General features: G+C 33.3%; 1 protein-coding gene across 3 annotated transcripts; it reads left to right on the plus strand.

Moving 5' to 3' along the window:
* Positions 1 to 4,103: 4,103 nt before the first annotated feature.
* On the plus strand, positions 4,104 to 13,227 carry LOC147392803 (Pyridine nucleotide-disulfide oxidoreductase family protein). 3 transcript variants are annotated; one of them, XM_086455795.1, is made up of 14 exons: positions 4,104 to 4,259; positions 6,013 to 6,361; positions 7,034 to 7,138; positions 7,587 to 7,700; positions 7,827 to 7,880; positions 8,133 to 8,249; positions 10,241 to 10,350; positions 10,430 to 10,503; positions 10,892 to 10,953; positions 11,319 to 11,520; positions 11,691 to 11,754; positions 11,875 to 11,942; positions 12,593 to 12,738; positions 12,852 to 13,227. In XM_086455795.1, the coding sequence occupies exons 2-14, from the start codon at positions 6,236 to 6,238 to the stop codon at positions 13,080 to 13,082; spliced, it is 1,473 nt and encodes a 490-aa protein (XP_086311921.1). In that variant the 5' UTR covers positions 4,104 to 4,259; positions 6,013 to 6,235; the 3' UTR covers positions 13,083 to 13,227. The 3 variants fall into 3 exon arrangements, with proteins under 3 accessions (XP_086311921.1, XP_086311922.1, XP_086311923.1); XM_086455796.1 differs by having other exon boundaries at positions 4,112 to 4,259; positions 5,220 to 6,361; XM_086455797.1 differs by lacking the exon at positions 4,104 to 4,259 and having other exon boundaries at positions 6,325 to 6,361; positions 7,573 to 7,700.
* The last annotated feature ends 671 nt before the right edge of the window (positions 13,228 to 13,898 follow it).

Here is a 13,898-nt window from a genome sequence, read left to right on the forward strand (position 1 = left end):
ACCCTTAGTAAGGTTTAAAATCTTACTAAGTTCGTAAGTAAAGTTTTTTTTTTTTTTTTCTTTTTTAAACTTCAATGAGCCTGCATGTCATCAAAATGGAACCGGTTTTTGTATTATAACAATGTTAATCTGACTCAAACTCGGATGGAAAACGAGTAAATAACTTCTAGTTGTTGAAGTTGTTTTCCAGAATCAATTTAATGTAATTAACTCTACAAATATTGCCGCAAAGCCAAAAATCCTTCTCACTTGTTTCAATCTTAATTACAATTGTGCTTCTTTTTTTCTTCTCCCAATGGCTTCAAAACAATTTCAGTTCTTTTTTCTTCTCTTTCTTTTTTTTTACTTTCTCTACCTTGGGAGAAACAACTGTTGATGATGATCAACATCATCGAGAACAAGTTCAAAAGATCGTCAAACATCTCTCGGATGCTGGTATGTTGCGATGTCTCTCACTCTGGAGATGACACTCCTCATCCCACCATCACAAGAAGCACTCACTATATTCTGTTCAAAAGATCGTCAAACATCTCTCGGATGCTGGTATGTTGCGATGTCTTGCACTCTGGAGATGACACTCCTAACGCTCATCCCACCATCACAAGAAGCACTCACTATATTCTGTCCAAGCGACGCCGCTTTCTTCTCATTGAAGTACCCACAACCACCTTTTACACTATTGCAATACCAAGTGGTACCAACAAAGTTAGATAGGGAGGCCTTGGAATCATCTCTCCCACTTGGGTCCAAGATCCATTGACACCCTCTTGTTCTCACAACAATACCTCATCATGTTCTCAGAAATGCTTCCATCAATGATGTCAAGATCACACAATTTGACATCTACAACGACGACGTATAATCATTCATGGAGTAGATAATTTTTTTGATCCCTCTTATTAGACCATTTTGTATCCATGGTATGATATCGACGCTACAACCAACAACAACAACAACAATAATACTAGTGACTTAGAGCCAAAAGAATCAAAGGAAGCGATTATTGAATCTTACTACGATTTTTTTGGAGTGGGTTTGATCTTTGTGTTCGCTTTATGGTTTATGGTTTATGTATTATCTAGTAGAAAGAGATGGGCATTGGACATACATAGTTAGAAGTTCGTATGGTATAGAATCTATTGATGATATTTTAGTTTGATTATTTGGTATATAGAGTCTATCTATAAGGTAAGGTCCTATAGTTTTTTTTGGTCATCTGTTGTCGTCGTCCCAATATTTTTTAATGATGACACATGATTTACATATATTAATGGAATGATTCTTTTTAATTTCCTTAATATCATGACTTCTGTTGATTGGAAACAATTAAATCTTTTGGTTCAGCTTTATTTTTTATTTTATTTTTTCAATTAAATGTGAGAAAATGGTATTTTTAAGGGAAAATTACTAGCTCATCAGCAACAAAATTGCCTTTCTAGAAGTATGAAGATCGACATCGTAATTTAGTGTCTTCACGTTATCAAACAATCCCTTCAACAAATTAATGATCGGTTTGTCAAGGAAAACGCAATCTTCTAATCAATCTTGATGGAAATATTTTGGCTTTCTGAGCAACTCTTCACAGATTATATATTTTCTTATTAGTCAAATTTGTTGTAGTTTGTGGAGCCTAATAGTATTGGTCGAGGTACTTTAAATCAATAAAAAAATTTAAGGGTATTTTCATAATTTCACTAATATTATGTAAAATTTTAGTTAGGTTTCTTGGAGTGTTTATATTTCTCGTTTTGGTGAAAGGGTATAATATGTAATTACGAGTTTTTCTTCATGGTGGAATTGGTGTGATTTATGGACGTACGTCAACCTAGAGGGAACCACGTAAAATCTTTGTGTGATTGCATCTTGTTTTTGGTTTTTTTGATTTGTTTTCTTGTTTCTATTGCATCTATTTTCTTAACAACTTCCCAACAAATTAGCTAAGACATCATCACTAGAACAACATCTGTTTTAGATTTATTTCTTTCGGGGTGGCAGAGAACCCTATTTACATTATTTGTCTTTTAACAGTTTGGATTCCATCATGTAGTTGAGACTTCAAGTTATGTCAAGATGATGATTTCCAAACTTGATCTTTACATTTAAATTATTATGAAGTTAGATGCGTTAGTCGAGCGATTTGAAATCTTATTAGAGTCGTGCTTGAGTGACCTCATTTCACACTTTCTTGACGTGGAGGTTAGTCTAAATAATATATGCTTTACACTCGTATCTTGATGACAAACATCTATGATTCGTATAGTCGATGACAAATAAATATTTTATTTTGTGAGATAATGATTTCAAAGCCTTTTTAAATAGAAAAACACTTTCCATAATTAGATTGTGGGCCCACATGAATTATCACATTCACAATCAAACCCCACAGCTTTCAAGATTTCGTCAAAATAGTAAGATTCAAAATCTAATAATAAAATCTGTTTCGAGTTTCATCAAATTGAACTGCTACCACACTACTAATTTCCAAAATTAAAATTCAAACAGTGAAAAACAATTCTATCGTAAGTATTTTTTAAAATTTCTTAAAATTTTGTCTTCTACCTTCTATTGCATCAGATACTGTTTTTGGATTCCACAATACGAGTTTATGAAATTTAATAAGATTTGAAATCTTACTAAGCCTGTATTTTTGGCGGTATTTAAAAAAAAGTTGAATATGTTTGACGATCCCAATTGGCACAAATGATATTTTACCATAGCTCAAATGATATTTTACCATAGCTGAAAATAAACTGAGCGGGTTGGACGACTCCAATGGTAACAAATGACATTGTTCCAAAGCAAACAAAGCTTTGGTGTTATTTCCCATTTGGTTTCGTCCACTATCCCAATTATTTAATCGTAAAAATTTGGAATTAAAACAAAAGTTTTAATAGACAAACTTCTTAATTATATAAAAGAAGAAAGAAAAAAAATAAAAAAATCAAATACAAATTAATTTACATTTATAGGCAGAAATCATACAAAAATTGTGCTTTTGGTATGTGATATAAAATACATTTGATCATGCAAGATTGGTGTTAAAGAGAGAGAAAAAAAAGAGAGATTTACTAAAACACACTTATAAGTTTTCAGAATTATAATTTTTGATGAATTAAAATAACATCTTTATAGACCTATTATTCTTACAAAAAGGATACATTTTTTATGAGATGTAAAATTACCTTTTTTTTTAAAGCTGTTTATTATGGAAAATTAATAAAATCTAAACTTTAGTTTTATTTTCAGTCCTTCAGTTTCTACCTAGCCTTAACTTTGATTAAAATTACTAAACCAAATTTTCCTCCTAAAATTTCAGCATTTTCTATTTCCCCATAGAAACCTATCTTACTTGCGGTTTGAGATGGTAAGACTGCTCTATCTAAGGTTAAGATAATCGATTGTGGGATGAAAAATAGAGATCATAAAATAATAGAGATTCTATTGCCACACCAACTTTTATTAATAGCACACCAATTTGCATGAAACCATCACACAATTAGAGTGATTCTATTGACACAACTTTTTGTACTGACATACTAAGTCATATGTAAATCTTTTTAGAATTAAGTGATTTTCCCCAAAATATGCACAACTTTTTCAAAAGTTTCGATTCATTTTAATTCCCAAAACATGTTTCGAGCAAGTTCGTTGGTAGGTAGTCTATTTTAAAGTAAAGATCTCGTTATTAAAAAAGTGACGATCTCACTAGTAAATTTAAAGACAAATAGAATAGATTTTAAAGTGACGATCTCGTTGATACAAAAATTGACAACCTCATTGAAAAAAAATGATGATTTCCTTAATAAATTTAAAGACAACTATCCTTATTTTTCTACGGGGAGATTGTTGGTAATTTATTAATGAAATCGTCACTCTAAATTAGAATGCCTACCAACAAACTTGCTCAAAAATATGTTTCGTCATATTCATTATTCATTATTCAGCACACAAAATAGTAATTTACCCTATAACAAGGTGCTGGTAGTAAAAGTTGGTGTGGCAATAGAGGCTCTTTAGAATTATTACACATCTTGGGATGTTCTTAGTAAAAGTTGGTGTAGCAATAGAAACTCTCTAAAATAATAAGGGTAGACAAGTAATTTTGCAATATACTGAGAGATCTCATCTTTGCAACCCGCGAACCCTCCTCTTCTCAAGCTTGCGTTGCAGAGGACCATCTTCTTCTCAAGTTTGCAATTGCAGAGAACCATTATTTTCTCAAGAACGATCTTCTCCATTGTTTCATCGTCCGATTGGAGGTGAGTAATTTTTTTTAATGGCGTACAGTCTCCCTTCACCCGATTGTCGAAAGATGTGAAATCGAAAGACAAAAAAAAGTGGTCTTTTTTGTTGGAAGGTTAAAAAAAACTGTCTTTTTTGTTTTTTGATGACGTTTTCGATCGGATTCGTGCTTTAGATGTAGTTAATCTCTGTAAATTTTGTATTTGTCTTTTTTTTTTTTTTTTGGAGTTTCTGTAGATCGAATTCTTTTGTTGAGTTTATTTTGGTTTTGGGATACTCAGTTACTAGAATTCTATGTAGCTTCGTTAATGTGGCAGAAGTTGAGGTTTGAAGTTTAGGATTTTTCTGTGGATTTGGTTCGAGTTTCTTCTGATAATGCAGACTTTTCTGGGCGTGGATGAAGAATTCGAATTATTTTGGAATTTTTAACTATTGATTTTAGAAATATATAATGAATTTTTGCCTTTTGTTCTGGAAAGTAGGGTCTTTTAGAGTAAAAATTTATTTTTGACTTCATTTTAGTTGTTTTGGCTGGTCAATAATTAATGGGTTTTGTTGGAAGTATGTCAGTTATGATTTATGCCATAGCTTGAGTATTTGGAGTTGAATTTGTGAGAAGTAAATAAACTAGGGCTTGGTGAGTATAAAAATAAGGATTTTGCAGAGTATGTGAATTGAGTTTTTTGCCTTTTCGGTTTTCTACTCATGTTCTTTGTTTATTCATTTTGGGCTAAATGCAAGAGTTTAGGGTGTTTGCAGAGTATGTGAATTGGGATTTTGCTTGTTAATTTTCTACTGATTTTCAGATTTGAAGTTTGATCTACTGAATGGAGTTAGTGTTTTCTGGAAATACAAGAAAATTGAGTGTAAAATTAAGGGGTTTTTTTTTTTTTTTTTCTGTCTGAATACTTGAATTGGGATTTTGTTTGTTAATTTTCTACTCGTTTTCTTTGTTTATTTGTTTTGGGGAATGCAAGAGCTTTGGGTGTTTGGGCTTGGGTATAGCTCTGGAAAGCGAGTGAAGATAAGGTTTTCTTGAATTTACTTACATTGACATTTGAAGTTTGATCTACTGATCTGGTGATACTTTTTGGTTTGACCCACTGCTTATTTATTGAATTCCTTGTTCTTCTGTGTGATGCTTTTTGGTTTGATCCACCGTTAATTGGTAATCTCCTCATCTTCTAGCTTTGTTATCCTTCTCTTTTTTATTATGTATATTTATTTACTTGATAGTTACATTCATGTTTCTTTTCTTTGTTGGCTGAGCTTGATTAATTCTTTACAACTGCAGTGTTTGGAAGGGCTGTATGCTTAATCAAAATCTTAATTAATGTACTTAGGTTGTTGAACATGATATTAGTATTTGGCTAAAAACAAAAACTGGTGCCTATGGTTGTTGAACATCATATTATGGTATTATATTCGACTGTTGTTTGTATTTAAGTTGTCTATATATGATTTATTATGTTGTTACAGGTAATATTTCCACAGTTTTTTTTTTTTTTTATATTTCCAATTTTTTGGGCAGGTTTTGTGGAAATTTTGTAATGAAATTAGTCATAATTTAAGTTTAATATGATAGTATAATGTTTTTTTTTATGGTTGATAACTCATAAAACATATTTTAAGACATAATTAGTAGAGTAATAATGCTAAAAACAATAATTGGTACGTATAAGGGCATTCTGTTCATTTTTTCAGAATTTGGGATAGTTCCCAAACACAAAACTATCTCAGAAGTACTTTTGACAGCACTTCTCAAAACAGGTTCCCAAACTCACAGCTTAAACCACAATATTCATCCAGCTCTTTCAGACAGTACTTCGGAGCTCAGACAATACATTTGTTTTAAGTAATTCTTGCTCCTGCATCCAAACGGGCCCTAGACTTCAGAATTCAGATACTAAACCCACAAGTGAAAATTTTGAAAACCTAGATATCTTCTTGAAGCACTGGAAAAAAACAGACAAGGTGAAGATCTTGAAAAAAAATGAGAAGTTTGGCGATTTTCCATGGAAGGAGGTTAGTTTCGAGGTGCTTTTCTTGTATCTCGTCTCAACCTTTACGCGTCTGTATTGTTGGAAGCGGACCTGCTGGTTTTTACACAGCTGAGAAGGTATGATTTTTTTATTCCTCTCTTTTTATGGTTTTCTTTGGCATTTATGGCCTTTTTTATTTGTCTCTTTTTTTTAACGGGAACAAATTGTTTGGCTTCTAAGATATCTTTCTAGGTTTTTAGTTGTAGAAATAGAATGCTTTATTCAGTAATTTCTATGGATTAAGGTTTTTCCTATAAATAAACTGTTCTGATTGCTATAAAGATAATGTTGAAATCGAATTTTTTTAAAGGATTTATGGTGTTCTCTCTTCATGGGCTTTATGAAAGCCTGGTTTTTCTCTGATTAATATATTTGAAAATATGTTAAGACCAAAAAAAATTTCTTTTAAGGATAATGTTGAATAAAAGATTGTTTTTTCCCTGATTGCTATTAAGATAATGTTGAAATTGAATCTGTTTTTAATGATTTATGGTGTTTTTTCTTCCTGGATTTTATGAAAACCTGGGTTTTTCTCTGATTGACATATGTGAAAATATGTTCTATAAAAGAATTTAAAAAAAAAAGGTCTTTTAAGATATCTTCTGACTTTTAGTTGCTGAAATGGAATGCTTCATTTGTGAGTTTCTATGAATAATGGTTTTTCTTATAAGTGATCTGTTCTGATAGCTATGGAGTTAATATTGAACTTGAGTATCTGTTGAAGGATTTCTATGATGTGGTATTACTAGATGTTGAAAGCGCATCAAGGAGCAGAAGTTGATATTATAGATCGATTGCCGACGCCATTTGGATTAGTCCGCTCAGGAGTAGCACCGGATCATCCAGAAACAAAGGTGAGAATGTTTGGATAGTCGCATAAGTTTTCACGCTTTGAATTTTAGTTGGACGCCCCCCCTCTCCCCTCCCCGGAAGGTAATCATTTTCTGAATTATCGACTACAGTTGGACTTGACCAATGTGGAGAACTTGTTTGGACATTCAAATCCCCTCGTCGTGATGTGCAAATGTACTATAAAATCTAACATGACCAACTTATTGCAGCTATAGCACACACACACTAAAGTACTCATAGCGCGCTCATTTTTATTTTATTTTCTTTTGTATTCAAATTCTTATTATATATTAATCATAAATTGCAGAGTCGTATTTATCAAAAAGACCAAAAAAAATTGTGGAATGTTGCAATGTGATATGCAACTTGTATCTTTTATCTAGTTAATGAACAGATTTGTATGAAATACTCTTCTTAATTGAGCTTATTTTACCAGAAAAGTTGCAACAGATTGTGGTCAATCAGTTTTCTCGGGTCGCGTTGAATGAAAGGTGCTCATTCTTCGGAAATGTATCTCTTGGGACTTCCATTTCGCTCTCTGAGCTCCGTGAGATGTATCATGTGGTAAGATACCAGCTCTAATGAGGGTTTCTTTTGCAGATAAATACCATTTCTGTTTCGTTCTTTATAGTTTTTCATTCCTCGAGTGTGCAGTATTTTGTTTGTCTGACACGGGATGTAACTGAGCAGGTGGTGCTTGCCTATGGTGCTGAAAGTGATAGAGGCTTGGGTGTTCCCGGAGAAGTATGTCAATGTGCTTTTTTTTTGATAAGTATAATTTTATTGCAACCACGAAAAGAGTACAAACAGGTGGTTTCTTTATGAGAAGAAAAAAGTACTTTAATATGCATTGGCTCAATTTAGATACTTCCCTTCTTGTCACATCATCACCTCATAGCATAGCCCTATAATATGTATTTTTTCCTGTTTCGTGATTGAAAGTTGCATATGGAGTCGACAGTAATGTTGTTCTCTTCTTTCTGTGCATAATTATAGGATTTAGCGGGAATACACTGTGCTCGAGAGTTTGTTTGGTGGTATAATGGGCACCCTGATTACAGCAATTTCGACCCTGACTTGAAGAGCACTGAAACAGCTGTTATTCTTGGCCAGGTATCTTCATAGTCTTTATTTGAAAGGATGCGAACTTGTAAATATAATGCTTAAATCTTACAGGTACTGGGACTTTGTTGAAGAACTTATTACTTTTATTTCCATTAATGCTTTTCTTTTATTGTGCTGCTTTTTATTCAAAGAGTGTAAGGGGATTATATTTTGAAGATCTTATTTTCAGATAGGACTTTGTTGTACATGGGAGGATTTAGTTACTGATTTTTTCTTCTTCTTTTTTATATTTTATATTTTTTGTTTCTCTTTCTTTGACTAGGTAGGTAATCTCAATCTCTTAGGGTTTTTTACGCCATGTGCTTTTCGCAGGATTTTTTGAAATAAATTGTTATAAAAAGGCTATCAATCTCAGAGGCTTGCACCTTATTCTGAGAGGCATTGAAAAACTTCACACCCTATAGGTGGTGCATTCATTTTTTTGCACCTTTTGACTTAGGTGCATGTCTTATGGGACATGCTATATATATAGGGAAATGTTCAGCAACAAACATTTTGGCAAAACATTTTTCAAAACATGGGTTAGAGGTTTTGGAATGGGCTGATTTTTGGTGAGGATGATCTCTACGGTGAGGAGATCATCATCACCAAAAATCAGCCCATTCCAAAATTTCTAACGTCATAAAAAATGATTTACAAGAAATGGACGGTCCACGATTTTTCAACTTGTAAACTGGGGCTAGAAGTTTTGGAATGGGCTGATTTTTGGTGAGGATGATCTTCTCACTGTAGAGATCATCCTCACCAAAAATCATCCCATTCCAAAACCTCTAACCCATGTTTTGAAAAATGTTTTGCCAAAATGTTTGTCAAAATGTTTGTTGCTGAACGGGACCCATATATATATATATATAGTGCATGTCTTACATAATGGTCTTTATAATTATAAAATAGTCTCCCTTTTTTATTTAGTTTACATAAAAGGTACTTAACTATATATAAGTTCATCCTATTCTTTTGGCCCTAGTCTCTATTAGCCATAGTTTGATTTACAACTTCAACAAAATTTTTTATTTATTTTTGATAAATAAAATGATTTCATCAATAGTAAAAAGGGAGCAAGACCAGCCAAGTTAGCCAGTCAAGTGAAAAACAGTACACACATAGTCACTCTTTTGTAATACTACAAACTCAATCCCATCTTCCTACAAAATCTGTAAAGACCATCCCTTAAGTTCATCAAAAGTTTTTGACCACAAGAAAATAAGACCCAAATAGCGAGAATAAGATCCGGAGTGCCCAGAGACTTCACTTCAAAGATCCTTCCATTACACTCATTCCACAAACCCCAACAAATGGCAAAGTGGGTAATACTCCACAACGCCCTTTTCATACCAGAGAAAGAGACCCCAACGTGCAGCCATGACTCAAAGAGGACTCACGTTGAAACCGGTAAGCAAATCAAAAATCCCGAATAAACCCAATAAATGAGACTAAACCTCTTGGGCTGCTGTACAATGTATTAGCCACCTTACAATTTCACCAATCACTTCTTTTTTCTACTATTGTTCTGTTTCTTATTTCTGTGCAAACGTATTCCTCCACTTCTTCTAGTCAGAGAGGTGTTAGGCTTTTTTAGTTAGTGGCTTATACGCTCTAAGTGTCACTTTTCGTTTGAGGGATTTAAGTTTGAAAAGGTGGAAGTGTGAAACTTTGGATGTGGAACAAGTTTAATTTGATTTTGATGAATTTGGAAATTAAAAGTCGGATTTTCAAATCCTAAATTTCTTTTCTTTTTTGAGATTTTTCACTAATTACCTTTTTTTTTCCTTTTGGAAGTTTTGCTATCTATATTTTTTTATGTTTAATAATTTTCCTTTTTAAAAAATGCATGCCCTTGAGGTTTACGCCTCAAGGCTTTGGTTGGTGAAATGCTTTCCATCACGCCCATCACACCTTAGCGTTCAATAACAAGTTCAGAACAAATGATTACATGTAATATGTACACATTATTCAAGGGTACATGTATTCATTTTCAGGGTAATGTAGCTCTTGATGTAGCTCGTATCCTTCTGCGACCGACAACAGAATTGGCAAAAACAGATATTGCCAACCATGCTTTAGTCTCTCTTCAGGAAAGCTCCATAAGGTTTGTTTTTTTTAGTATTAAAACCGACTGAAAAGATTGTGTTTGCTTTGTATTTAAATCAGTTGTGACATGGTTACAGGAAAGTGTATTTGGTTGGGAGACGTGGACCAGTACAGGCGGCGTGTACTGCAAAGGAACTACGTGAAGTTCTTGGTAATTCTCAACTTGTGTGTAAAGTATTACAAATAATTATTTTAACCATGACTTGCTTTTTTTTTTCTTTCTTGGAATACATTCTTGGTTCAATTCTAGCTTTAATTTAGAAATTGTTGTTGTTATTTATTGAAGACTGTAAAAATTCTTATGTGCAGTATCGACATGGTCAATTTACCATATATTATCGGAAAGTATCTTATATTTGTATTGTATGTATGCAAATGTATTTTAACTTATAATTTAGAGTCTGATCTGATAATTTTGTTCCATCTTCTATGATGTTTACCATCGGATTTAAATTTAGAACCTTTGGAATGATTTTTTGTAGAGATCTTCCTTCTAGAGATTAATGATGTTCTTTGGGAAATGTGGTATCTTATTGCAGGTATTAAAGATTTGTTTATTCACATAAAGGAGGCTGATTTACTCAAATCACCAGCAGATGAGGTATATTATCACAATTAATACAGTATACCGTTGCCATCTCACAATTATTATAGGAGAGTTTCTACTGGCACCCCCACTTTTACTTATTACACCCTAATTTCTTAAATTATTTATTACCCCTAATTAAAGATAAAACATACCATCCAAACACTAAAAAAAGAGAGTATCTATTGGCACCCCCGGCCCCAATTTTTACTTAATTCTCATCCATTGACTTATTTTTTATTCTAATTGGGGTGTAATATGTAAAAGTTGGAGTGCCAATAACAGCTCTCTTATATTAGTGTACCTTTACTTTTTCACATATGTGGTTCTTATACTTGGCTGACGTTATTGTTTGTACCTTTGTTGTTGTCTGATTCAAGGAAGAACTAAAGAATAGTCGAATCCAAAGACGGGTATATGAGTTGCTCTCTAAAGCAGCAGCCACCTCCCAACATGCCAATCCCATTTCAGGTCAGCGAGAACTCCATTTTGTGTTCTTTCGGAGACCAGACAGATTTCTGCATTCAGATGACAGCAGTGGCAAAGTCATCGGTGTGCGTCTTGAGGAAACCATTCTTAAAGGTTTGTTTCACTATCATACATATGGTTGTCTTTCATAGCTTAACGTGGCGTGCAGTTTACACTCTTCTTTTGTTTGATAACTGTTCAGGAGTCTTGTTATGTATTGCTGTTGTTCGTAACGACTCTAGTACAAATAATGTGTTTGTATTTTTATTTTATTTTTTTTGTAGAAAATGGTGGGTCTGGGAAACAGTCTGCTGTAGGTACTGGGCAATTCGAAGACCTCGAATGCGGGTAAGTTAATCTAAAACAAAAGATGTTTCCCTCCGGATCGCCTATTGCAAGATAAAGTTGTTAGATGTAATACTTTCTACAGGGAATTTTAATTCCATTTATGGTGGCTTCCATGTGCAGGCTTGTACTAAAAAGCATTGGTTACAAATCAGTGCCAGTGGATGGGTTGCCATTCGATCATCATAAAGGTAAATGTGGATAAATTCACGCTTCATTTGTCTCCAACTTTGTGCGAAATTTCGTTATTGCCATGTAGGGCATAAAATGGGTTGGATTTCATCCACAATCCAAGTGATCCAAAATCTGGATTTAGTGGGTTTGGGTCCTTGGAGTAGAACTTAATAAAAAAAATGGGTTGGAATTTGGATATGGCTTGATGTCCCATGATCAGAGTTGGATACTGATCCATCCACATATCTGCATAATTTTAGGGTTGTTTCAAATATCCTTTTTTACTATTTTAATATAACATAAATTCTTATAAAATAAAATGATAAAAATGGCAAAATAGAATACTATAGCAATTAGTCTACAAGGAAAAAATGCTGTACAAACGACCAACCAGAATTGTCCGATCCAACCTGAATCAAGCAATTTGGTCTAGTCAGATCCGGATTAAGTGAAATCAAAATGGTTCAGATAGGTTTTATATAGAAGGATCCGAGGCAGATTGGGATCTGGATATGGATATACTCAGATCCGAGCTGAATTTGACCCATTTTAAGCCCTATTGCCATCGTTTATCTTCTGCCATAATTAACAGGAGTATCTACTTACTACTCGTGCTTCCAAAATTGCACAGAAAACTTACTCTTTACCCAACCTATTTTTTTTTCAGGTGTCGTTCCAAATATTAGAGGTCGGGTTCTAAGCAATAATACATCAACAGATCCTATAATTCTTAATGGCTTGTATGTAGCTGGGTGGTTGAAGAGAGGACCAACTGGGATCATTGCTACAAACCTCTACTGTGCCGAAGAAACAGTAAGCATGGTCTCTTGGTTTCGTTTACATGATGGAGTGCCCTCGTACACTACATAGCATTATATGCAGTATTTCCTTTTAAGCGTGTAACATGTGGTATGATTTCCATGCAGGTTGCCAGCATTTCTGAAGATGTACAGCAAGGAGTATTGTTGACATCTCATAGCTTGCCGAAGCCTGGTAGAGAAGGACTGCTCCAGTTATTAGACAGTAGAGACGTCGGATTTGTGCCATTCAGTGGTTGGGAAAAGATTGATTTCCATGAGAAGAGTTTGGGGAGTTTGAGAAACAAACCCAGAGAAAAAATATCGACGTGGGAAGAGCTACTGAAAGTTGCCAACTGAGTAAAAACAAATGCCCCAACCAAAGTTATTGATTTGGTAACACTACTAAAATACTGTATGGGAAAGGTTGTAGAATTTATTCTTTAATTTGTCGGAAAGAAGAAGAATAAAACTTAAACAAAGAGAAAATTTTGACTTTCTTCAACCCATGCTCCATGACAAACTTTAAGCTTTTCTGGTTGGAGTTTATATTGTTCCTTCTCTTGGGTCTCTGTTTATATCTGCTATTAACCTCAACTTCATCTCTTATTCAATGGAGACAAACAATGATTCCAACATAGTCGATATGAAAACATGTATCAGAGGCTATCTCTGAAAGCTCCAAAATTATTATTATTTAAAATAAAAAAAAAATCGACAAATAGCTTCATTCATTTTACTTTCCTAGTAAAAGTGTGACCTAGCCATCACATCTTCAACATGTAATAAAAAAAAGTCTGGAGTAACATTGAAATGTACATTAATGTGGATGTGTTAAACATAGATATCCATGTCAGAAATGTCTTTCACGATGTACATTTTAATGCTACTTCAACATTATTCATAAAAAAATAAAAACCTTTGATTTTTCTTTTTAAAATCAGTCATCCTCTATCTATTAGGTAATTTATTTTTTCCCCATTCATGTTCAACCTTAAAATTGCATGAATAATATATGATTTTGAAGAAATAAAATACAATGAAATTTTGGATAGAAAAATCAAGATTTAAGAACCTAAAAAGAAAAAAATATGATTTTATAATTAATGATCTTAGATCAGGGCATTTAGGTCACATTTTATTTATTATAAGATAAGTCCAAAAAGTCAAAGAGGA

The sequence above is a fragment of the Akebia trifoliata genome, chromosome 10 (genome assembly GCF_017979445.1).
Source record: "Akebia trifoliata isolate Shusen 1 chromosome 10, ASM1797944v1, whole genome shotgun sequence".
NCBI lineage: Eukaryota > Viridiplantae > Streptophyta > Magnoliopsida > Ranunculales > Lardizabalaceae > Akebia > Akebia trifoliata.

Excerpts from the sequence above, each read along its gene's own strand:
- LOC147392803 (XM_086455795.1), top strand. The coding sequence starts at position 6,236 with ATGAGAAGTTTGGCGATTTTCCATGGAAGGAGGTTAGTTTCGAGGTGC. Across the intron at positions 7,139-7,586 it reads CGGATCATCCAGAAACAAAG|ATTGTGGTCAATCAGTTTTC; the intron begins GTGAGAATGTTT and ends AAGTTGCAACAG. Across the intron at positions 11,943-12,592 it reads GCCATTCGATCATCATAAAG|GTGTCGTTCCAAATATTAGA; the intron begins GTAAATGTGGAT and ends TTTTTTTTTCAG.